The sequence below is a fragment of the Typopeltis vanoorti genome, chromosome 4 (assembly GCF_054136105.1).
Source record: "Typopeltis vanoorti isolate ZY-2024b chromosome 4, IOZ_Tvanoo_1.0, whole genome shotgun sequence".
Taxonomy (NCBI): Eukaryota; Metazoa; Arthropoda; class Arachnida; order Uropygi; family Thelyphonidae; genus Typopeltis; species Typopeltis vanoorti.
The window spans coordinates 135286975-135313943 of record NC_143552.1 but is presented as its reverse complement, the minus strand read 5'-3'; the positions used below and the strand labels follow the sequence as shown (position 1 = coordinate 135313943).

Genomic DNA, 26969 nt, shown 5'->3' with positions numbered 1-26969 from the left:
ATTGCTGACCTTCATTCTATTACAACGGTTATCCAATTTAGTCAGGGAATCTTGCAGACTTGTAGCAGATTTATTTAGCAGTATTAAAGCAAAGAGCTGACATTAACATCTCCAATTTTGATATCAGATTTAGTATCACTTTTCTTCATAATGTGATCCATATAGATAATGTATAACAGAGGGGATAGTGTACATCCTTGTCTGCCATCAGATTTAACATTAAACCATCTTCTTATACTTCTCTCAATTCTAGCTGCTGACTTACAACTCAAATAAACACTAAGTATTTCTTGATATAATGCCCCTTTAGCTTTTCTCTTTGCACCTTGTCATATGCCTTTTGCAGGTCTACAAAACTTAAATACAGATCTTTATTATGTTCCCATGATTTTTCAACCATTTATCGTAAAGTGAAAATCTGATCCTGACAGCTTCTGTTTAGCCTGAATCCAGTTTATTCTTCAGGAAGTTTCCCTCCACAGTCGTTCTCAACCATTTCACAAGTATACTTGCATAAATTTTACCAGGAATACTCAGTAGGGAAATACCTCTGTAATTCTCACATTCAATTTTATTTCCCTTTTCATATATTGACACTATGAGAGCTCTATTCCAATCATCTGGAATTCATCCCTCTGTCCAGGCCTTCTGAACTATGCAGTGCACCCACTGCAGTACTTTTATATATCCATACTTGAACATTTCTGATTCAATATCATCTACTCCAGCTGCCTTTCCACATTTCAGACTTGATGGCTTTTTCTACTTCAAGTATGGATATGTATTCCTGATTGCATGCCTGGTCAGTGTTTTTTGTCACTGTGCTGTCATCACTGCTAGTTTCATTTAGCAGTTTTTCAAAATAATTACTCCATACATCAAGGATATCTTTTTCTCCAGTTTTCATATCACCTCTAATTCCTTTAACAGTATATTTCCTTCATTTCTGAGCTTCTTCAACAACCTCCAGAATATCTTGCCACCTTCTTAATATTTATTTTCTATGTTTTTACCAAAGTCCTCCCATGACTTTTGTTTAGCTAGTTTTACACTGTGTTTAGCTTTTTTACATTTGTCTCTAGGTTCTCTACACGCAAAAGCTGACTTATTTGCCAGGAACTTTTGATATGCATTCTTCTTTTCCTTCACTGCCTATATAGCTTCCTATGTCCACCAAGGAGTTCTGAATTTTCAATCCTTGCAGACAACCCGACACATACCTCTCTGGCTGAATCAATCAATGTTTTCTTCACAGCTTGCCACTGAATCTCCAAGGTTTGATTACTGTTCTCAAACTCTTTCATTTTTTCTTCAATCATGTTTATGTATTTTAGTCTACCGTTCACATCTGAGAGCTGCTCAACTTTTATTCGCTTTAAAACTTTCTTACATGTTCTTCTTTTCCATATGAAATTCAATTTATCATGCTCAAGACTAAATGGTGATCACTTCCAATTTCACATCTTCTGTACACTCTAGTATCCTGCACCAGAGAGAAAACATCACTATCAACAATAACATAGTCAGTGAGTTTTCTTATTCATTGCATCTTCTCTCCATGTGAGAGATGAAAAAGAATTCCGATAAAGAGAAGAGATAGAATTCGCAGACACCCTTGAAACACAGGTTTTAAATTCCCATACCTTTGTCTTATATTGCAGTTCTCCACATTTCCAACCCCCCCCCCCTTCCTTTCTGTTTCAGCAGTAGTATATGATGTTTATTGCTATATGCCTGATACTGCTCCAAAAGAAGACAACCAGGAACATCCTACAAAGGTATGTCCAAAATTATATGATTCTCCATGTATCTATGTCTTTAAAACATCAATAATGCCCTAAAAATTGAGTAAAAAGCTAATGACATCATAAAAGGGGCACTCCTAATGAAGAATAGACAATATAGCCATAAAAAAATTAATATTAATTTAGAGGAGTAACATGGAAAATTTTCATTATAAATCATTATAGATATTTCTGGAGAAATATCTATAATGATTTTGCCTTTTTGAATATAATTTATTTGTATTCATTTTTTTCATTTGATTGATTATGTATGGAGTAATTATTGATTGAATTACATATTATGCTTAATAATTTAAAATATTTAAATTTTTTTTAATTTCATGTCTATCTTGGTTTATTATTTCTAGATGACTGTTCTTTATGTTCTATCCTTTATTATTGAACGGGTGGGAAGTCAAATAAGGCCGCATGCAGCAGCACTTGTTCATTACCTCCCTTTACTGTGGGAAACTTCAGGTGACCATAACATGTTACGATGTGCCATTATTTCAACTCTTGTCCACCTGGTGCAGGTATATCTGAAAATATTACATAACATTCCTTATGATTTAACTAAGATATATAAGCTTAACTGCTTATGTTTCAACAGAGTGCTCTCTTGGAATCTCCAAGGATAAAATTGGACCATAGCATGATTAGTATAAGTAATGCAGATTTTTTTTCAATTTTTTCCTTATTCATCTGTACCAAAGAAATATACAACAGATTTATTTCATAAATCTGTTGTATATTTCTTTGGTACAGATGAATAAGGAAAATGATCACTTCCCAATATGTGATGTGATAATGTGATAATATTATACAAATAACTTTATATTATTATGAACTTTCTATCAATAGTTTTCCTCCTCAAGGGGTATACTGTATACATGGTAGTACTTCATTATTTGTATTATTACTAGTTTTCTGTTAATTTTTTTTTTTTTTTTCCATATTAATTTATTTGCCTTAAATGGAATGGGAGAGGAAAGATTAGCACAAGTGTTCTCTGCCAGGTTGGCAGGAAAAAGACCCAGAGAAAGATATAGGTGGAATTGATACGGTAAAAAGTGCCTTAGAACAGTTCTTCCCAAACTTCTGGATGTCGGGGCCCCTTTGCAAAAATTAAAATATTTCACATAAAATTTCCAAAAAAAAATCATAATAGAGAGATATATTATTATAATATTTATTGTATTTATATTCAATACAAAACATACACAGCGAATATTGCAAAAATAAATGCATATATTACATTTTTTGCCTCTGTCCTTTTTTTTTTTTTTTTTGAGTCTTTTTCTTCTGATTGTTCACAGGAATTTTTTTTTTTTTTATCAGCCACTTACCCATCTCAGGATTAAATTTTTTAACGTAGAATAGACCAAATAATATCACCACTTACCGATACTGGCTCACCACAGACTGATAACATGAAATTAGTGAATATTACCTGAATAAGGGAATCCCCGGACCAGGAACATTTTTCTCTTTTGTGACTTTTCTCCCTTTACGGTAATTAAGCCTAACGCGAAACAGACAGCAAAGGCAGGTTATTAAAACGTGCATATGATTGGTGCAGTATTAACAAAAGATCGCGCAACTGAAAGATAAAAGCATAGCTGACAATTGAGTTGAAATGCTAACTCTCTTCAACCAAATTCCATATGTGAAACTGCCATAACATTCATTATATATATATATATATTACTTAGTTTTAACACTTTTACGAATTTTAACACGTTCTGTTGAATTTTATTGCTACCTTGGGAAAATGAACTCACACACATCTAATTAATAACAATAGTTTTTTTAGTTAGATACTATGTTTTCCCATGCAACATATGGTTTTGTTTCAGTCTATACAGCATAGTTTCTGTATGAGGGGACATGTGATTCATTAATTAGTGTGTTTTTATCCCAGTTGTCTCTAATTGCACTATTTGTTGAGAAATATATTACACAGACTCCTCATACCTCATTCACTGGCATAATAAAAGTACTTGTTTTTATTGCCTCTGCAGTATAGTGGCTGTTAGGGAGGGCGTGTTGTTTACCACTGCAAGCAAGTTACTATCTCCCCACATGAACTTGTTTAAGCTTTTTTTCAGTGTGAAGCATATGCGAAACTTTTATTGGTAACAGAAAACTAGCTCAGATGACAGTGATAATATAAAACGAGTTTTGATATGTATATAAAGTCAATATCAACAGTCCCTGATTACGAACGCATGATGAAAGGAAGAGGAAGATTTGGAGCTTCCCTGAAGAGCATTCGAAGTAAATGCAATTAACCACTGCTTTGAAATGAAACATACGAATAAGCAATATTTACTAATATTCATTAAGTGCCGAAATACGCAGAAAGCAAAGTTTGTGAACCAACACCAATGTGTGAATTTTTCCATTAAAATATAAAAAATAACAAAAAAAGAAATAATAAATAATAAAAGTTAAATGCGTTTCTTTTAAAATAAAAAAAATCTACTTAGTCTTAAAACATTTTAAATTTGTTTTCATTATTTCATGCCCCCCCCTCAACAAAACCTACAACTCCCAAGGGGGCCGCAGCCCACAGTTTGGGAAGCGCTGCCTTAGAAGATAGAAATATAAGATCTGAAAAAGTTGGAGTCTTGACAGCTAACAGACTGATTTAGAGGAAAATTGTAGATAGGAAGTTAGTAATGATGTAATTTTTCATGTTGTACTATCATATTCTGTACACCTCTTAAGATATATATCAGGAATTTGATGATGATGGTAATTTATTTGTCACATCTCCAGCATGGTCACATAAAATTTTGGTGTTCTAAAGTACCTTTAACTGCATCGATCTTAGTTGTGTTGGTGTACTTTTTTCCTACCATTTCTGGCATTTAATTATTATTTTTTTTTTTTTTTTTAGCCTTTCCTTTCCCATTAGTTTTAAGTGGACCTCACTACTGTACTTCAGATTAGCTCTGCTTACATATTCTTGAATGCTAATAATGTCAAGTTCCTTTTTAGTATCTTCAGTTTTAATATGATTCTGCCATTTATGTCATATGTTCTCTTCCCTAATTTTTCTCTTAACTCTTATGTCTGTGGTCTACAGTCTTTGATCAGCTCTTTTATTTCTAAATCCAACTTTCAAATCCATAAGTTAAAATTGGTTTAAACACCCTCTCATGCAGTCTAAGTTTAGTGTTTTGGCCTATCTTCTCTCTCATTCCATACAGATTTATTCAGTTGGCTACCAATCATACCGACTTTGTTTATTCTATTATCTCTTTCCAGATTTTATTTACCATTTTCACTAAATATTGTATCTAAATACCTAGAGTAGTTCCATGTTTGGTCTCTAGAGCAGGGTTTCTACATTGGGTAAAAAAAAATAATAAATAATACAAATATTTTAAAATTAATAAAAATAGAAAAAAAATCCTCAGCCCATTATCAGTACTAATCTACTATAGGTTTATAATCTTTCCTGATTGGAAGTCACATAAAAAAAATGAACCTCCATACTAAGATCATCTGGGATACAGTATATACAAAGAAAAAAGTTACATTACTATACAAAAATATATATAAAATCAATAAAACCCAATTTAAGTTAAAGGGATATTACATCCCATATTGTTTCTTAGCCGAATAAGAAACTATATATATACGCTCGGCGATTCCAAGCGTAAGCAAATACCTAGATACTGCAGCAACTGACCCTTTAGGTAGTGCAAGCTGAGACAACTCATATCAAAGGTGGAGCAAGCTTCGATCACTATTCTTGATATTTACCCATAATGTAAACTTAGCTGCTAGGAGCTGTATTATTGTTCTACATTATGAGAGAAGGTCACTACCCAGACCAGTTTCAATCTTTATTGAGGTCTCATCAGTGAGTAGGTAGACCTACTTAATAATACCAAGTTTGTAGCGAACAGAACTTGCATCTCTTCTATGAGAATTGCCAAGAGGTGTCCTAATAAATTACTAATTATATGAAGAGGCAAAGGCTTCAATTCGGCGACATAACTTATTTAAGTTAAAGGGATATTACATCCCAATGAAGCCTTTGGCTCTTCATATAATTAGTAATAAAACCAATGTTATAAATGTACTATAAGTACATGTAATATGGGTGGGAGCTACATTAAAAAAAAAAAAAATGCACACCACTTTATAAAGTATTACTAATTTAGTTAGCTGTTTACCCTACAAGCCTGACCTCTGGTGATTAAAAAAACAAAAACAACAACAAAAAAAGAAACAGACCAATAGACCCTTACTTACCTGGATTCATCTTATGCAAGCTATCCTGAAAGAGCTATGGAAAAAATTTCGAGTTATAAAAATTTTACTTACCACACCTACATTACTTGCATGCCATATAACAGCAGTCTTCCCCTCAAGGCAGGGCTCATGCATGTTCCTCAGTGTTTGTTTACTGTTGTAAACTGACAGGCTGTTTATTTGTGTTCATTCACTTTAATAATTTTAGTGGTTGCATGCACCGTGGAGTAAAAAAAGAAAGAGTGGAAAAAGTAAACCCATGCATAAGAACACCTCAAATTGATCATAAAATTATAAAGAAATATAAAGATAGACAAATTTTAACTACCCTAGGAAGCGATCTCACTCTCACACCATCACTACTAATTACAACTGTAAATGATGCCACCTGTATAAAGGAATGTGTGAAAATATCTGCCTCTTTAAACTCAATAAGAATAACAGAAAGCATTCTAATACTATTTATGAATGGAAAAAGTGTTAACTATGTGGATGGAAGACTAAGTTCAAAAGTACATTCTGCTAAGCTTTCATGTGAAGATAAGGTCTTTTCAATGATGTACAATCGAAAGCTCTAAATACTTTGCAGCAAGTTATGGTTGCTGCAAAGGATTTAGGAACCATTCTTTAGCCTTAGAGATTTAAGAACCATTCTTTAGCCTGTTATAGAGAGATTAAAGAGAAAAAAGAAGCTACTGTTCAGTGGCTTTATAATTTCATAAGGAAGGTCAAACTGCCAGAATAACCTTTATTTTCTATTTTCTCATATCATTTATAAGATATTATATTACTTTGCATTAATAATTATATATTGAAATCTAATTTGCATACTGTGAAGGAACCACTAACAGATGTAACCTTTAAAACCTGTTAATGTGCTAGTGTTACATACTGTAAATATGTAAGCAGTAGGAGTGATTAACGGGTGGTGTGAATTAAATCCAACTTATATAAAATTTGTGTTATATCAAGGTTTGCAGAAATCTTGACATAACACAAATGTGTGTGTGTATATATATATATATATATATATATCTTCTTCTTCTTCTCTTCCGTCTAAGATGGGTTGAGTCTTCTCTTGAGCAGGATCTTCCAGTCTTCTCTATTCCTTGCTGTTCGAAAAAGTTCCTTATATGTTCTGCATCCCAAAATGTTCTTTATTAATTTCAGCCAGATAATTCTTGGTCTTCCGGGTCTTATTTTTTTTCAGATGGAAAAGTATTGATTAGGACATTAGGAAGTCTGTCTGTGTCCATGCATACAGTGTGGCCAAACCATCTCAGTTGTTGTTTTCTAATTTTTTCTATTATTGTCTTTTTATACAATAATTCTTGTCTGACTGTGATGTTTGTTTTCTTTTCTATCCAACTTGTTCTATTTATTTTTCTTAAGCATTTCATTTCAAATGCCTGCAGTTTTTTTCTCCTCTCTTTTCTTAACTGTCCATGCTTCTGCTCCATAGATGATTGTTGGTATAATTATTGATTCATATAATTTGATTTTGGCTTGCTTAGATATCTTGTTTGTTTTCCAGATTTTCTGTAATTTTCCCATGATGATCCATCCTATCGCTATTCTGTGTTTGATTATTTTGAGTTCATCTATTGTTTCTGTTAGTTTTGATCGAAGATATATGAAGTTGTCTACTTGTTCTATTTGTTCTCCATTTAGCGTGGCTGAGATGGTAGTTCTGTTCCTCCCTATTTTCATCACTTTTGTCTTATTTATTGTCATGTCATATGTTTTACAGGTTTCGTTTAGCTTGTTTATCAACCTTTGTAGTTCATTTGGGGTTCTTGCAATAAGGACGAGATCATCCACATATTTGATATTATTTATGTTTAAACCATTGACATTGATTGCCTTCTTTACAACTTTGTCTAGATATTTTTTGAATAGGCATGGGGATAATGTGCATCCTTGCATTACTCCTTTTTGGATCTCTATAGGTTCTGTTGTGAGTGTGTCCTTTTTAATTATTGCATTTGTCTTAGAGTAATATTTTATCAGAAACTGTATTATATATTTGTCTATTGCTTTTTCTAGTAGAACTTTAAGAAAGATTTCTCTGTTGATGCTATCGAAAGCTTGTTTAAAGTCCACAAAACAACAATATAGTTCTTTATGGTCTTCCCATCTGGTCTATTGTTGAATAGTTTCCTCAGAAACCAGCTTGTTCTATGCCTATCATTTCTTCATAGGTGTTTTTTAATCTATTTTGTATAATTCTTACGAATATTTTATAGGTGTGGGAGAGTAAATTGATTGGTCTGTAATTTCTGCAGTCTCTTTCGTCTCCTTTCTTGTATATTGGGATGATCTTTCCAGTTCTCCAGTCATCTGGGATATCTCCTGTTTGTAGTATTTTATTGAAAATAGGGTTGTTAAATATTCTATTGATGTGCTGCCTCCATATGACCACAGTTCAGTAGGGATAGTATCAATGCCTGGTGTTTATTGTTTTTCATCTGTTTTATTGCGTATCGAACTACTTCTTGTAAAATTTTTGGGTGGTTGTTATTTTCTTCTATTTTGTTGGCATTGTAGGTTTGTGTCCTTGGTGAAAGATAGTCTTAAAATGGTTTGAGCAGATTTTTCTTATATCTTCAATATTTCTGGTTTTAGTCATCATGTTGTTTATCATTGTTACTGCTTTTGTAAGAATTCCTTTATAATTTCTCTTATAGTATCATGGAAGACTTTTAGGTTGTTTTGTTGGTATGCTTTGCATTTCTTAGTTTTTTCTTCTAACCATTTTTCTTTGGCTTTTTTGCAGAGGTTATCAACTTTATTTTTTAGTGCTCTGTGTTTTTCTCTATTCTCTTCATTGTTTTGGTTAGTTTACAAGTATCTTGGCCTTTCTTTTCTCTTCTATTGTAGTTATGATTTCTTGGGTTATCCACTGTTTGTTTATTTTGGGTTTGGCACCTAGAGTGTCTTTTTGCAATTGATAACATTGTTTCTTTTCCTTCTTCCCAGTATTTTCCGCTGTTATGGAAGATGGAGGGTTTTAATTTCAAGCACATCTGTTCTAAAAATCGACTTCTGCTTGAGCTATCTTTTAGTTTTGATAGGTTGATGTTTTCTTCTTTTCTGATATTGTTTTTCCTGTTGAATTTTATCTTCACTTTGGCAGTTAATATTTTGTGGTCAGTGTTGAAATCAAAGCTTCTTAATGTTCGTACATTATTTACTGATCTTTTCCATTGTTTGTTTATGATGATATAGTCTATGCAGTTCTTTAAATTACCATCTGGGGATATCCATGTATATTTATTATTAGGGCGTTGATAGAACAATGTGTTTGTAATCATTAGATCGTTTGCTTTACAGAAGTGGAGTAATCGTTCTCCTCTGTCGTTAAGCTCTCCATATCCAAATTTCCCCGTCACATCTTTTTTGTCTGCTGTGAACTGTCCTATTTTAGCATTAAAATCTCCCATCACTATCATGAGTTCTCTGTTTTTGGAATTACCTATTTCCTGTTGTAGTTCTTCATAGAAAAGTTTCTGTTTCTTCCTCTGAATGGTTACTGTCTGGTGCATATATTTGGATTATTTTGATTGTTTGACCTTTTTCTTTTGCTTGAAGTTTGGCTGTGATTATTCTAGGAGACACTGGTTTTATTTCAAATACTGAGTGTGTAAGTTTCTTCTCAATTAATAATGCAACTCCTTCTCTGTGTATATTATCTTTTCTTCCTGAGTAGTATAGTCTTCCTTCTGGTAAATCCATAAATCCATCTCTGCACCAATGTGTCTCTGATAAACCTAAAATACTCCATTTCAGTCTCTTAAAATTTTCCTGGACTAATTGCAATTTTCTAGGTCAGTATAATGATCTTATGTTGAGAGTGGCTATGTGTTTCACGTCCTTGGCTGATCACATTGCTGATTTCTCACCTACTCTATGTGATCTTCGAGTAGGTGCATCGGCTGTCCCGTACTCAGTAGCACTATCTTGGTTTGTAGATTTTCTCTGGCTCATGGAAATTACTGGCATAATAATGTAGCCAGCTTGCCATGCCTCTGCTACATCCTTTGGTCCATGGCTCTTTATTCTTTATTCAGAGCAACCCATTTGGGTTTCCCCCATCTAACACCCAAGGGATGCGCCTGGTAGGAGTGTGTTCTCCCCCAAGATGTGTGTGTGTGTGTGTGTGTGTGTGTAAATCTACATCACTACCTAATCTTCTTTTCTTTTTAAATAGCTGGAAAATTTTTAGTTATTACTCAATAGTTCTGGTTTGGACACTTGTTTAATTTTGGTAGTATTCTGTGTCAGTGGTAGACTTATGATTACAGGATATTTGTATCACAGAATATAGATTGAAGTTATATGCTGTTTCATGCCTAGAGATGGAGATTGCTGGCGAACTAGTGGAGAACTCAAATTCTTAATTTGAGTAATACAAAATTAAGAAAATATGTGAATTGTTTAGGGAATTGTAAATTGATTCTCCCTTTCTCTCAACAAAAAAAATAAAATATATATATATATTATAGTTATAAGAAAGGAGAGAGAGAGAACAAAGTCTCTTTTGCATTTCGAATAGTTACTAAACTTGATTTGATAGCATTAACAGTTTCAGTGGTCATTGTGTTTTCTCTGGAAATGCCAATATTACACTAGAGAAATATCAGCTATTAAATATCCAGCAAGCATAAACACTCTACAACCAAGAATTAATTTCATGACGGAAATAGGGAAAAAAAAATATTACTCTTCTTAGACATCCTACTCCTCTGCTCATTATCGGGTAAACTAATTACTTTTATTTATCAAAAGGCTACCTTCGTTGGATGCAACATTCAATGGCAATCGGCTCAGAAAATTCCTTCTCCAAAGATTGGAATTAACTTCATTATGACATGCTCACGTTATTTGCCCTACATGCAACAACTAAAACAAGAACTTTTAAACATCAAACAATATCTGAAACTCAATGGCTTCTCAGAGCAGACTACACAACATCTTTATGATTCCTATTTCTTAGCTCAAATAACAAGGAAACAGTAAGGAAACCCTATCCCATACATTTCTTAGAATCAATTTTTAGAATTCTTAAGTACAATCTAGTGGCTACATTTATTCCAGTGAACAAACTATCATCATGGTTCCCATTTTCTAAAGATAAATGTTCCTCTCTTGCTCTTCCTGCATCTACAAGTTCCTTGTGAATGTCTTTCATATGTGGGACAAACTGGACATTCAGTGGGAAAAAAATTAAAAAATAAAGGTCTTATTACCAGTAGAACTTGAATCAAAATGACTGCCTCTTTCTATCAAAAATATGGGAGGCTTATTTTAATTACACATAGTTAGTTTTAATTAATAATACAGTTAATTAATAACTAATAATACAATATCTCCTCAGTTATGCCTTTGCATTGTTTCATGTAAAATCATCATATGGCTCACCGATTTGCCATGGATAATGGCCTGTAATTTTCAGGTTGAAATTTATGCCTTTTGAATAAATGTTATCATGTGAATTGATAAAAGATAATAGAGCTGTTGGATAATGGGATATCAGAATTGACGCTAAAAGAGTATTCAGCTGAACTGGCTGTACGTTTGACCTCACTGTATAATTTGAGTCTTGGTATATGGAAGATTCCACAAGAGTGGAAAGAATGTATGATAATCCAATTGCACAAAGGTGGTGCAAAGAGTAATATATGTGGAGTGGTGGTGAAGATTCTGGAAAAGTTGGTAAAAAATCATACAGAAAGGGGATGGACAGAGAGTCTTAAGGGAAGGTCATGTTTGAGTAACTTGCTCACATTTATAATAATGTTATGCATAAGGGAAGCAAGGGTAGTGGTTACACCATGATACTTTTTTGACTTTGCTAAAGCTTTTGGTAGGATACAACATAGAAAGCTGTTACATAAGTTAGAAGATATGAAATTGGATTATAAACTATTAGCTTAGATAAAAAGATGGTTGACTAACCCATATCAAAAAGTGGTGTATGGGGTTTATGAGTTAGCAAGATTTATGGTGATTAGTGGTATATCTCAAGAATCAGTCCTTGGTTTACTATTATTCAGTCTTTACATTAATGACATTGGGAACGATCTGACATTCGACAGGGCTTGGATAAGGTCAGAGGTCTGCAGTGGAGTGGAAATGAAGAAGACCCTCATTCCAATGGGGATTCTTTTGGTTCTTGGTTAAGTGCAGATGTTTGGATCAGGAGAGGAAAAACAGTAATCCAACCATGAGAAAGAGGTGTAAAAAATTCTAGAGGTCATTTTGGAACCATTGTAGTGCCATAGGGCATGAAGTCGAGACTGCTCAAAGGAGATCTGTTTGTGGAAAAGAGGACATCAATAAGATTATGGTTAGAGTGCCAAGAGGAGAGCAGACATCTACAGTGTATCCTGAGGGAGAGTCAGTTAAGGTCTGGAGTGTTGGAAGAATGCTGAAGATTATATTTTAGTATTGTAGTTAACAGGTTATATTAGATCATGACTGATAGCAAATCATTAGACTTCTCTTCCAATCTGATCTGTGAAGTTAGAGAAGAGGAGCCAGTTTGGGTAATTAGATTGCATGAAATCAACTTTTTGAGATAAATAGTCAAAAAAACAGAAAATGATAGCTATAAAATGAGTTAAGGAAATCTAGAGGCAGACAGATTGAAAAGCAAGACCAGGTCTAGTAGCTTTTGTGTGATTTGACAAAAGCACATACCTCTTTTTTTGAAGAATGCATTATGCAAGATGTAGTTGGGATAACTGAGGTGACCTGTAGTTGCAGAGGCTGTTAGAGTTCGTTTAGGAATAGCAGGTGCTAGTTTTGATGCCTGTAAGTGGTGGTATTGTTTGTATTGATACTGCAGATATTGACAAAATGGATGTGGAGTATTTTTATTGAATGAAATTTTGGCTTTTGTTTTTTTTTTTAGGAGTATATTTTTGTCACTTTTTGCAATTTTTTTCTTGTTTTTTGTGACTAACAAAATGTTAATTTTTTTTGCAGGAGAATTTTTGTAACTGCACTGATGCTAGCATTTTTTTGGTTATCTTTCATTGTAGAGTCTGTGCAGTAATAGGATTATTCATATTATCAAGAAGACTCCAACAGATGCATTACCATTGTATTCATTCCCTTGTACTGTTCAGTGGCCAGTCTGTAGAAACTGCTTTACTTACTCCCAAATCAAGGAGATGATTTCCATAATTCATTAGTAACAGTATGTTTAGTATGACCAGCCACCAGCACTGCATGTGAGAGGAAAGGGGATGAGAGAAACCACAGCCCCTACTCTGGAGACAAAACATGACAGAAGCCACTTCATGCCTATATTAATCAAGGTGGTGGCATTTCGCTGGGTTATGAAGTACATTTACCATCTAGAAATGTAGCCAGTATTTCCTCCAACTAGGGAAGATATGCATATAAGGCAGCAGTACTCTTTAAAAATCTATGCTATAAATGTATTTTTTTAAAACCTATTTTGTAATCTATATGCTTCTATCATATTCCATTTTTTTCTGTTGATATTTCTTATCAGCTTAATTTTGTAACCAACAAATCTTCTGTCTATCCTTATAATGTACATCCACAGACTATTACCATTTTGGTCACTTGCCCCTCTGGATCTTTTCCACAGCTTTCACATTTCCAAGAAACATAGTAGTCCAGATGTGGTCATACCAGAGCCATATAAATCAAGATAACTTCCTTATCCTCACTAGTCAATGTTTCTTAATGTCCAGGTGATTCTTTGAACTGTTTTGCCCACTGTTATATGATGTCCTCCAAACTTCAACTCTCTGTCCCCCATCACCCTGCAATCCTTAACTGTTTCATCACTTTCTTGCATTCCAGTTCCACCCTATGTCATATTCAGCTTGCAGTCTTTTCATTCCAAATTTTACTTATACTTTACCAGGTTGAACTGGCAGTTATTAACCTTTGTCCAAATTGTCAATCTATCTGGAAGAAGTTTATTTTTCACTTGGTTAGAGTATAATAAATTTAGTTTAATCCTTTATCCAAGTGTGAGCAAACAAAGTTTGTGCCTGAAAGTATCTTCAGGACTGGGTTAAGGTGGTACAACTCCTTGCAAAGGTGGAACAAGCTACCAACCAACACTCCTATCTCAGTATCTCCCATAATGCAAAACACATCTCCTTGCGGATATGTCTTATGTTATGCATTAAGGGAAGGGCCACTACCCAGACTAGTTTCGACCTTTATTGAGGTCTCTTCAGTGGGAGCCAGGCCCAAGTGGAGATACTAGGCAGAAGCATTAGCAATGTCAACTCTACCTCTAGGAGTTGCCAGATGGTGTGCCACCCTTTTTTTAATAAATTACTCTGGATTTAGAGAAAGATGTTGGAAGTTTATTTTTCACTTGGTTAGAGTATAATAAATTTAGTTTAATCCTTTATCCAAGTGTGAGCAAACAAAGTTTGCACCTGAAAGTATCTTCAGGACTGGGTTAAGGTGGTACAACACCAGGTATCTCCACTTGGGCCTGGCTCCCACTGAGGAGACCTCAATAAAGGTCGAAACTGGTCTGGGTAGTGGCCCTTCCCTTAATGCATAACATTAGACATATCCGCAAGGAGATGTGTTTTGCGTTATGGGAAATTCTGAGATAGGAGTGTTGGTAGCTTATTCCACCTTTGCAAGGAGTTGCCCTGGTGTTGTACCACCTTAACCCAGTCCTGAAGATACTTTCAGGTGCAAACTTTGTTTGCTCACACTTGGATAAAGGATTAAACTAAATTTATTATATGTCAATCTATCTAAATCCTCTTGTAGGATCTGTACATTACTTTAAATTAAGGGGATATTAAATCCCATATTGTTTTAAAACCGAATAAGAAACTCAAAGATTGGAATCGAGAGTTTCATGCTGAATATAGTAAACTATAAAAGTATCGGCGATTACTAACGTGAGCTAATGCAAGTAGTCCTAGTACGTAGTACAATCTCGAGCAACTCGCAGCAAAGGAGGTAGGTTCTGATCACTATTCTTGGTATTTTCCATAATGTAAAAACACATTTCCTAGGAAATGTATGCTGTTATTACATTATGGTTGGAGGTCACTACCCAGACCGGTTTCAGCCTTTTTTGAGGCTTCGTCAGTGAGTAGCTAGACCAAATAGATACCAAAAGGTATAGCGAAAAGGTATAACAAAGGGTATAGGTTACCTCCTTTGCTGCGAGTTTCCCAAGATTGTACTACGTACTAGGACTACTTGCATTAGCTCATGCTAGTAATCGCCAATACTTTTATGGTTTACTATATTCGGCATGAAACTCTCTGATTCCAATCTTTGAGTTTCTTATTCGGTTTTAAAACAATGTGGGATTTAATATCCCCTTAATTTAAATAATGTTTATATCTTAATTTGTACATATTTGATCTGATGTATTACAATAAATAACTTTTATTATTAAAAGAACAGAAGATAAATGATAAAATATATATACAAAGAGCCAACAAGTTTCACTAGTCACTGTCTAGCATTTTCAAGGCTGAACTGGTGTGAGAACAATGGCATTGAGTTACATTTCAAAAAACATACACTTTAGTAACTGTTAGGCTGTTACATTTGATCATTCTGTTTGAAGGCGTGCATGTGTTCAAAAGCTTCAGTCAGATACCGGTACATGACCACGTGTTTTGTAGTTGTTTGCATATTGTAATTCTGTTGAACTGAGAGAAATGATGAGATTTTTCCATATGTCTTTAAGAACAATGCCCTGATTTCCACAGCTGCTTCTTTTAAAGTTCTGTATCTGTAGTCATTCTCGATGTAAGGCATAGAACTGTTTTTCCAATCTATAACGTGATTTGATGTTGAGAAATGATGTGCTAAACCAGATGTGATGATTCTATTATGATTGACATCCTCCACATGTTCCTTCTGTCTTATTTCAAAATAAGATCACAAAAACACAGCATCATTCACATGCTCCATAATAGAGCCTTAAGGTCGATTTCAAAAGAAACAGAGGTACAGAGAGAACTGTCACTAATATCTAACACTCTATTGCTTAATGGATACCCTTCTAACATTTTAAACAAATGGCTATTTAAAGATAACCACCAACAACGTGTTACAGTACCCCAATATGTGTCTACAGCTGTCATTCCATATATTAATTCAGTTTCCACAAAATTGACAAGAATGTTAAAAGCTCATAACATCAGAGTGGTTTTTAAACCAACTACCATGATCAGACAAATCTTAGGATCACCTAAAGATGAGGTACCTTTCTTCAAATGTCCTGGAGTATATGAAATTCCATGCACGTGTGGCCTTTCTTACATTGGTCAGACTTCGAGAAGTTTTGAAATAAGACAGAAGGAACATGTGGTGGATGTTAATCATAATAGAATCATCACATCTGGTTTAGCACATCATTTCTCAACATCAAATCACGTTATAGATTGGAAAAACAGTTCTATGCCTTACATCGAGAATGACTACAGATACAGAACTTTAAAAGAAGCAGCTGTGGTATTATGCACAGGCAATAATTTAAATAGAAATCAGGGCATTGTTCTTAAAGACATATGGAAAGATCTCATCATCTCTCTCAGTTCAACAGAATTACAATATGCAAACAACTACAAAACACGTGGTCATATACCGGTATCTGACTGAAGCTTTCGAACACATGCATGCCTTCAAACAGAATGATCAAATGTAATGGCCTAACGGTTACTAAAGTGTATGTTTTTTTAAACGTAACTCAATGCAATTGTTCTCGCACCAGTTCAGCCTTGAAAATGCTAGACAGTGACTAGTGAAACTTCTTGACTCTTTGTATATATATTTTATCATTTATCTTCTGGTCTTTTAATAATAAAAGTTATTTATTGTAATGTTTATATCACCGAAATGAAGCCTATTGGCTCTTTATATTTAAGTCTGTACATTACCGTTATTAACTGTTGGCTTCCCATGTTGTGCATTATCAGCAAACAGCTGCTGGATATTCTCCTCAAATCATTTCTAATATTGTTAATGAATATTAACCTTAGTTCTTTATCCAAGTGAATATTGTTATCTTCTTAGATAAATCTCTTCATCTTCAAGAGATTTTAACCAAATTAAATAATTACTATGATAAATTTGTTATGAAAATCAGCAGTAACTCATTCACAGCACTAAATATGTTATAGATTTCCAACATTTTGTGGATGGGATTGACATGAAAAATATGTAAATAAATAGACCAGGATTATGACAATGGTTTTATGTGCTGTTTAAGAATTTTTTAATAAAGATGATTAATAGAATAAGGGGGTGCTTAAGGGTCAAAGCTGTATAACTGAGAGAACTCAGGAATGCGGAGAACCTACCAGGGCTTCTGACCTAATGTCCAATCCTCACCTTCTCGTGGTGCACCCTGTTGGGGATCTACTTGGATACTGAACAGACGAGGATGGGCTGGCAATTTGGGATTTAGCCGACCAAATTGTATTCTTATTGGTTAAACCAAAATAAAAAATGATGGTACAACATGATAAAATTTCATGCCGGCTGGGGCGTCGCCCAGTTAAACAAGGTCCCCGTTGTTTTCGCCAGGGAACCAGGGCGAACAGCGAAAAGTCAGCTACTGGAACAAATCTGAAAACACACTCCAACTCAACATCACCAGAGTTAAAGATCGGCACTATCAACATAAGAAGCCTGAATGGCAAAGAAATGGAGCTAGCTGAAGAATTAGATAAGTACCAGATCAACATAATAGGGGTGACTGAAACAAAAAAGACAAAACTGGTGAGATCTGTCTGAGCAATAAATACAAAATGTTATATTCAGGAAATGACAATCAAGGGAGAAGAAGGAGTAGCCACAGTATTCAACACTAAATACGAGGCTAATCTTCTTGAATGGCAGGCAGTCTCAAATAGAGTGATGTGGGCAAATATCAGAACAGGGAACTGCACAATGCGACTTATTTGTGTCTATGGTCCCATAGAAGGTTCTACTAAAGTAGAAGTGGAGGAATTTTTTTAAGCTTTAGAGAAAGCAACTGAAACAATGAAAAATGAAAAGTTGGTCCTTGTTGGGGGATCTAAATAACAGAGTAGGAAATTGTCAGATATACAGAAATATTTGGAGAAAAAAGAAAAGCTAATAATAATGGCAAATACCTGTTGGATTTCTGCTCAGGACATGGACTGGTTATTACTAACACCATGTTCCAACATAAAATGTGCACAAATTCACATGGAGAGAAGAGGCAAGGAATAAGAAAAGTCTCATTGACTATGTTATTGTTGATAATGATGTTTTCTCCCTGGTGCAGGACACCAGAGTGTACAGAGGATTTGAAATTAGAAGCAATCACTATTTAGTCTTGAGCAGGATAAAATTGAATTTCATATTGAAAAGAATAACATGTAAGAAAGTTTTAAAGTAAATAAAAGTTGAGCAGCTCTGAGATGTTAACTGTAGACTAAAATACACAAAGATTATTGGAAAAAAAAATGAAAGAGTTTGAGAACAGGAACCAAATCTTGGAGATTCAGTGGCAAGCCTTGAAGAAAATCCTGATTTATTCAGCCAGAGAGGCATGTGGTGAGGTTGTCTGCAAGGATAGAAAAATCAGGACTCCATGGTGGACCTAGGAAGTTAAAGAGGCAGTGAAGGGAAAGAAGAAATCTTATCAAAAGTTCCTGGCAAATAAGTCAGCTTTTGCTCTTAGAGAATACAGAGACAAATGTAAGAAAGCGAAACACTGTGTAAAACTAGTTAAACAAAAGTCATGGAAGGACTTTGGCAAGAACATAGAAAATAAATATCAAGAAGGTGGTTAGATATTCTGATGGTTGTTGAAGAAGTTTAGAAATGGAGGAAAGAGTGCTGTTAAAGGAGTTAGAGATGATAAAGGTGACATGAAAACAGGAGAAAAAGATACACTTGAAGTATGGAGTAATTACTTCAAAAAATTGCTAAATGAAATATGCAGTGGTAGCACAGTGGTAAAAAACACTGAACAGGCATGCAGTCAGGAATCCATATCCATACTTGAAGTAGAAAAAGCCATCAAAGGCTTGAAATGGGGAAAGGCAGCAGGAGTAGATGATATTCTACCAGAAATGCTGAAGTATGGTGGTGTGAGAGTCTTACAGTGCCTGCACTGCATAGTTCAGAAAGCCTGGACGGAGGGATGAATTAATTCCCGATGATTGGAGTAGAGCTCTAATAGTGCCCATATATAAAAAGGGAAATAAAACTGAATGTGAGAATTACAGAGGTATTTCCCTACTGAGTGTTCCTGGCAAGATCTATGGAAGTATACTTGCGAAACGGTTGAGAAGAATTGTGGAAGAAAAGCTTGGTGAAGAACAAGCTGGATTCAGGCCAAATAGAGGCTGTCAGGATCAGATCTTCACTTTACAACAAATAGTCCAGAAAGCATGGGAATATAACAAAGATCTGTAATTAAGTTTTGTCGATCTCTAAAAGGCATATGACAAGGTGCCAAGAGAGAAGCTATTGAATACGCTACAGTTATATGGTGTCAATGGGGCATTATATCAAGCAATACTTAGTCTGTGTTTAAGTTGTAAGTCGGCAGTTAGAATTGAAGGAAGTACAGGAAGATGGTTTAATGTTAAATCTAGTGTGAAATTTATCCCCTCCCTTATTCATTATCTATATGGATCACATTATGAAGGAAAGTGGTAATAAACATGATATCAGAATTGGAGATGTTAATGTCAGCTCTTTGCTTTACGCGGACGATGTTATACTTCTGAATAAATCTGCTACAAGTTTGCAAGATTCCCTGACTAAATTGAATAACTGTTGTAATAAATATGGTATGGAGGTCAGCATTAAAAAGACAAAGACAATGAAAATAGGTAGAATTGTTGAAAATGTCAGATGTGTTGTGATTGGGGAACCTGTGGAACAAGTAAAACATTTCAGCTACTTAGGCACGATTTTTAGTTAAGATGGTAAATTAAATATGGAAATAGACAACAGAATCAACAAAGCTGGTATGGTAGGAAGTCAACTGAATAAATTTATATGGAATAAGAGAGAAATTAGTCAAAACACTAAATTAGATGTATACAAGGCAGTTTTAACTTATGGATCTGAGAGCTGGGTTAGAAGTAAAACACTTGACCAAAGACTAGAGGCAGCAGGTATCAGAGTCTTGAGAAAGATTAGGGGCATGAACAGATGGCATTAATGGCAATATCATATTAAAAACGAGGATATTAGGAAAGAACTTGACATTGTTAGCATCCAGGAATGTGTTAGCAGAGCTAATCTCAGGTGGTATGGTCACTTAAACAGAATTGGCGAGGAAAGATTAGCAAAACAAGTGGTCTCTGGCAGGTTGGCAGGAAAACGACCCAATGGAAGACCAAGATATAGATGGATTGATATGGTACAATGTGCCTTAGACAATAGAAATATAAGATCTGATATTGATAATATTGGAGTCTTGACAAGTAATAGACTGAACTGGAGGATAATTGTAGATAGGAAGTTAGTAATTATGTAAATTTTTCATGTAGTACTATCATATCCTGTATATCCCTGGAGGGTACATGTCAGGAATTTGATGGTAATTAATAGAATAAGTAGGGCTGGCATGGTGGAAATATTCATTCAATTAATTAATATGAAATAAGAGAGAAATAAACCAAAAGACCAAGCTTGCCCAAACAAGATAGTATTCAAATCAAGTTTAATATATGGATTGGAGTGTTGAGTTAGAAATAAAACAGTTGACAGTTATTCAAAGGCTGAAGATCATAGATGTAAGATTTCTGAGTAAAGTTAAGGAAGATGAATGGTTGGAATCAATTGCCAAACTATGTTTGAGATGAAGATATCCAAAAACAACTTGGCATTATTAATGTTCAAGATGGTATTGTTCAAAGAAGTTGTTGTCAGTGTGAAAAATGAATTAGCAGAAAATGTTTTTGAAGTATTAATGACAGGAAAAAGTCCTGAAAGACTAAGATATAGATAGGTTGATTTCAAATATCAAAGTAGTTAAGACTACTTTGATATATGAAATGTAAAAACTAATTATAGCAGATATTTTACAAATAATACATCAATTTAGAATCTTTGAAAAGTGTTGATAGGAAACTAGTAATTAAATATTACTGTGTTACTATCATAATATCTGATACATCCCTTTAGTTATTTTATTCAATGTCATTTTTGATACTTTTTATGAAGTTGATTTTTCATATGTTTAAAAGAAATAAGTGACATTTTGTTGTATTATATCCTGAAATTTCACAAACTATAAATGATTTATAAGTGTTACATTTATCTACATATTCTAAGTATGCAAATAGCTAAACAAATTGTATTGACTTGAATATAATATAAGCACAAAACTTTATAATTTGTTTTAAGTTTTTGATCAATGATTTTTTTTTTTTTTTTTTTTTTTAAGGGTCTTGGGACTTTGAGTGAAGAACTCCATCCTTTTCTTTTGCCTGTTATTGCCTTCAGCACAGATGTCACTCAACCTCCTCATGTATATTTAGTTGAAGATGCTTTAGACCTCTGGTGGGCAGTACTTGGAAATACTTCTCGTTGTTCTTCTGACCTTTTACAGTTGGCAAATAACCTATTGCCATTATTAGGTACATTACATATCAACAGCATTGTTTAATATTCTCAATTATCATGATTAAATTACATATTTTAGATAATATTTATAATTACATTTTCCTTTGACATATAGAATGGGGAGTGGATAACCTAAAGATATCTTTACATCTTGTTCAGGCATATGTTTTATTGGCTCCCAAAGAGTTTCTGCAGGTGAGATATTTTGAAAATTTTAAGTATGCAAATGCTTTCAATATTAACTTAAATAAAATGGAAGAAGATCGGCATTCATTTGAAGAGTCAGATATGTTGCCAAGAAGCACTGCAATAATAATTACTTTTAAAAAATATAATCATATATGATATATTAGAAAGCAAGATTATAAAAGAACATTTAAGCTATAGCTATGAAACTAAAAAAATTTTACAAAATCATTGTGACCTAATTTTTCAAAATTCATTGAATTTAAAAATATACAAAATCCATTGTATTATGCCAAATGAAATGGGTGCTAGTGTAAACTTCTGGGAACAAAAGTTTGATTTATTTGGCAGTTTTGTGGATTTGGATATATTAACAAGTTAAATGCACTTATTCTTGACAATAAAATGTTCTTAAAATAATAAATAAAATGAAAGTAATAATAACAGTGCTATTAAAAATTGTTTTTCCTAGTTAAGATGAGAATGAATATATGTTTCACCTTTATTTTTCAAAGGTATGAGAAGATACTTTTAATAATCTTATATAACTCAGTTACACTTTATTTGGCACAATATCTGATTGTTGTCTACATATCATCATCATATGTAGTGGTTTAAGCCTGTTTTGCTAAGTTCTAAATTTCCTGTTAATCCTTTTTGTTTAGCATCCAAGTGGATATCACTGAGGGGTTACAGTATAGGAAGGTGAGTATTGTGTGCTACCTTACAAACCCAGTTGACTCTTTGCATTTCTTACAGATTACATCAGGGTCTCCTCTCAGTTATCTAGTTTTGATGCTTGAGTGATTCCCCCCCCCCCCCCCAGCAAAACTGAAAATGGTAGGCATCAACATAAAAAAAGAGAAGTGGAGCTGGTTAAGGAATGACAGAAATACTATGTTAACAAAACTGGTGTTTACTACTGAAATAAGGATAACTATAAGAATGATATATAGTTGGGATTTATTCAAGCACTGGAGATCAGAGAAAACAGGGAGAGTAGTTATATATTCTACACCAAACATGAAAATGAATTTCTTGAGTGAATTTCAGATAGAATAGTATGCAAATTTCAAAATGAGGAAGTGAACAGAGAGATGTATTTGTGCCTATGGTTCTATAAAAGGTTTTAGTAAGTTCTTGAAAAATTCCCCTACTTCTTGTAGAGAAGTTTTTCAAGTTATTAGAGGGTATCATGTATAAGGAATAAGGAAAAGCTAGTTGAAGACCTAAGCATTACAGTAGGAAATGAATTCTGTACATGTTGCTTTGGAATTTTTTGGGAACGTGGGGGGGGGGGGAGCTTTCTAATAATGCCAAGATTTCTGTTGGGACATGGATGAGTCATCACTAACACATTGTTTATCACAAATAAAAATATGCATAATTCTTCCCTTATGCATAAAAGGAGAATACTCACAAAACTAGAAACATCATTATTGTTGACAGTGATGCCTTCGTTTTGGTCCTCACACACTGAAAACATCACCGAAAGTAAATGTACAGTAGATTTGAAATAAACAGTGACCACAACCTGGTGTGGAGCAAAATAAAAATTAGTATCCCATTAAAAAGAAAAATGTATAGTGATTTTTGAAAAATTTAATGTTGAACAACTCCGATGTGAATTATCTCAAATATACAAATAATATTGTGGGAATGTGAATGAATTTGGAATCGAGCATCAAACCTTATAGACTGAGTAATGAAATATGAAGGAAACACTGATTCAACAAGGGAAGCAGATGGTGAAGTTGTCTACAAAAATGGAGAATTAACATAACAGAAGCAGTATATGAAAAGAAGATGCATATAAAAAGTTCCTGGCTAGTGCTCTGTTATACTTTACAAAAGATATGGAGAGCATAGAGAAAAATGTAGGAAAGCCAAATTATGTATAAAAGTAGCCAAATACAAATAAAATTTCAGAACCACTAAAAAAAAAATTAGAAGTAAGAAAGATCATAAACATGGAATATATCTTAAGTAATTCATTTGAAATGCTACTAAATAAGGGTAACAAATGATAAAATTGTCATAAAAATCAGCAATCCAGAATTAATCCAATTGGAATGCAATCACAAGTACATATCAGTACTTGAGATATAAAAATATAAACACCCCTACACAATCTAAAATGTAGAATAGTAGTTGGATATAATACGATATTTGATCTCACACCAAAACGAAGGCATCACTGTCAACAATAACTTAATGTTTCTAGTTTTGTGAGTATTCTCCTTTTAATTGTAATAGTTTATTCATCTGACCAATTTATTAAAAAAAAAAGGGAAATAAATCTGAGTGTGAAAATATTGACTTGTTTTCTATCTGGTCAGTATTTACATTATTGTGCAATATCAGCTTCAAATTTCAAAGTGAGATTCATCATGCAGTAAACAAAACCAGTAATTTTAATTAATGATCTTATATAAAATTATTATACAATATCCAAGTGAATTACTACTCTGCATTATATTAGCACTAAGTTATCTGTTTATTTCAAATGATTTGGGGTCTGGCACATCATTTGAAATAAATTGTTTTGTTTCTAGTCATGCTCCATTGTTTATGCTAAAATAATAGATGACTTGTTAAAATGAATGAATTTTTATTACTAACTGATATCATATCAGTTATCTGGCATAGATTCTTTCCCTTTCTTCAGTGATGTAAGCAAGATTTCCTTTTGCTTATATATTGACATGCATACATAAAGATAAAATGTACATTTGCTTTCTTTGTGCTATAGCAAAATAAATTTTAAAATGTTAACTTCACAAGAATTAGCACAGGGTGGTTAGTCACAATAATGTAGCTTGGTTCTTTGGTGATTAGAGCTGCAGTTATGTTTTCATGTAGGATAACACAAATTTATTTTCATTGTCAGACCTCCATGAAGTCAAAGTTTTACTAAATTTTTAATGAGTCACTTGTGAATTAACAAAAGTCCTTAGCAGTTCTGATGTTGCCATTGGTGGCCACCCCTAGTTTAATAAATATTATTAAATCTATGTTATAATAATTGCTTTTCAAAATATTGGATACATTACAATAACATGAACATTTTATCTCTTAAGAGTTATGGAAGAAATATTGTTGATGGTTGTTGTACTCTAATAGAAGATATGAAGCCTGAAGGAATGGTCATGATAATGAGGGTATGTAAGAATGCAGTTTTTATCCGATAGCAAATACATTCATTTTTTAAAAGAAAATTTATACTTTTTTATTACTTAAGTCTTTTTTTTTTTTTAATTTTATTTCTTATTTTTATTAATTTCTTATTTTGGCATTTCACATTATATCCATTCTCATAAACTTTTTAATTGCTCCTGCTTTGAGAAATATAATTTTTCTTTCTATATCCAACTTTCCGAACTATATAATATTTTTGGTACTTTCACCACTATAAAATTTAATTGCATTTTCTTGGAATTTCTAGGAAAGGGAGACTGTTATTTTCTTTTTCCAAGGTAAACTGGATCTGGGGTGTTGATTGCTTAGATATGTTAAGAAAATGTCAAACGTATCCTGGCCATGTGCCAAAATAGACCAGCCACCTCCCCTAGACATACCAGGAGTATACCAGATCCCTTGCAGTTGCAAACTGTCCTACTATAGCCAAACAGGCAGGACAGCCAATATCAAAATATCCAAACACAAGGACTACATCTGGTTCCACCAATACAATCACTCAGGACTTGCTGATCGTGCTTTGGACAACGCCTGCCACAGGATATGCTGGAAGGAGGACACTTTATTACACCACATGAAATACAAGTTTGAAAGGCTATTCCTCAAATCTGCTTCAGCTCTGAAGAACTTTCCAAACTTCAACAAATCTGGGTGTATGAGCCTGCCCCAAATTTGGGAAGCATACATTCTTAGATCGTCAGCCCAACAGCCAAGAATACCCAATTTAGCCCACTAGGGGATACTGTTTAGGACTCTAGGCATGATTTCTGTTGCCTGTCTTCAGCTTCATTTGCCCATTGTTATGCCTGCGTGCACATATCGTTGTTTTCTGTGATCCCTGGTGATGGCAATGTAACATTGCCAAAATATAGGAAGGAATTAATTAAAAGTCTTATAATTAATATTTCTAGTATACGTTGTTATTTCCTGAAAAATTAATAGTTATTTCACTGTATTTGATACAAACACAAGAGACTTTTTGAAACTTTGAGGTATGAGTAACAATAATTCTTAGACCAGCATCCAAGGCTGTCTACAAACACCCATAGAGGGACCTCCCTCTTAGTACTTTAGTCTTTCAGTTTAATATCTTCCACTTATTCTTTTTGTGATTTATGTGTATTTTTAATGTTTATATTGTATTCCCCTATGATGTCTCTGTGACAAAAAAAGGCAAAAAGTTGGAATCAAACTGTGTTTAATGATTTCAATATTTTTGTGTTGTCTTCACTCCATTAAACCATATGACCTTCATTTACAGTATATGTTGGTTGATGCTTATTCTTAGATTTACTATAGATTTTCACTTTTTTTTATCATGTTATATGTGCATGTGTTTGTGTATATTAAATAGATTGTCAGCCACCCTATTTAATATACAGGGAAAAGCTATATTCCTGTCATACTTTTTGATTAGTTTTCACTTTTCAAAACTTTTTTTGAATTTGGAACTAATTTGGAAACTTTCCTTTTGTACATTCATTAATAATGTTTTGTCACATAAACTCTTAATTGTATTTAATAACTATTTTTGATAAGTTTGTTCATGTCATGTATTCCATAATTTGATCTATTAACTCACTTGTTAAATCTTTTTCATAATCTGTAAATGCCCAAATGGGTTTGTAAATCGATTTCCCATTTTCTTTCTATGATTTTCTGTAATGTAAATGATTTTCATCAATGCAACCTCTGCATTTCCTAAATCTAACCTGTTTCTCTAATAAGAAATTAGATTAATTATTGACATTTAAATAAAATCTTACTACTGTGTTCACCTATGTATGATATGCATTTTTTTAATACTGGAAAAGAGTTTCAAAACAGGATGCATATTATATATTGATATAAAGCACATAATCTTAAAATTTTCAAGCAAATGGCCAAAATTATATTAAAAATGCACCAGAAGTGAATAAATGTCCATTTTTA

At 33.5% G+C, this 26969-nt stretch overlaps 1 protein-coding gene across 1 annotated transcript in view; it reads left to right on the top strand.

Moving 5' to 3' along the window:
- Nucleotides 1–26969, top strand: part of Impbeta11 (importin beta11) — a 277003-nt gene that overhangs the window by 185966 nt on the left and 64068 nt on the right. The window contains exons 17-20 of the mRNA XM_090391468.1: nt 2153–2317; nt 21475–21667; nt 21769–21848; nt 24920–25000. Coding sequence (XP_090247594.1) covers nt 2153–2317; nt 21475–21667; nt 21769–21848; nt 24920–25000 — 519 coding nt within the window. The remainder of the gene's footprint in view (nt 1–2152; nt 2318–21474; nt 21668–21768; nt 21849–24919; nt 25001–26969) is intronic.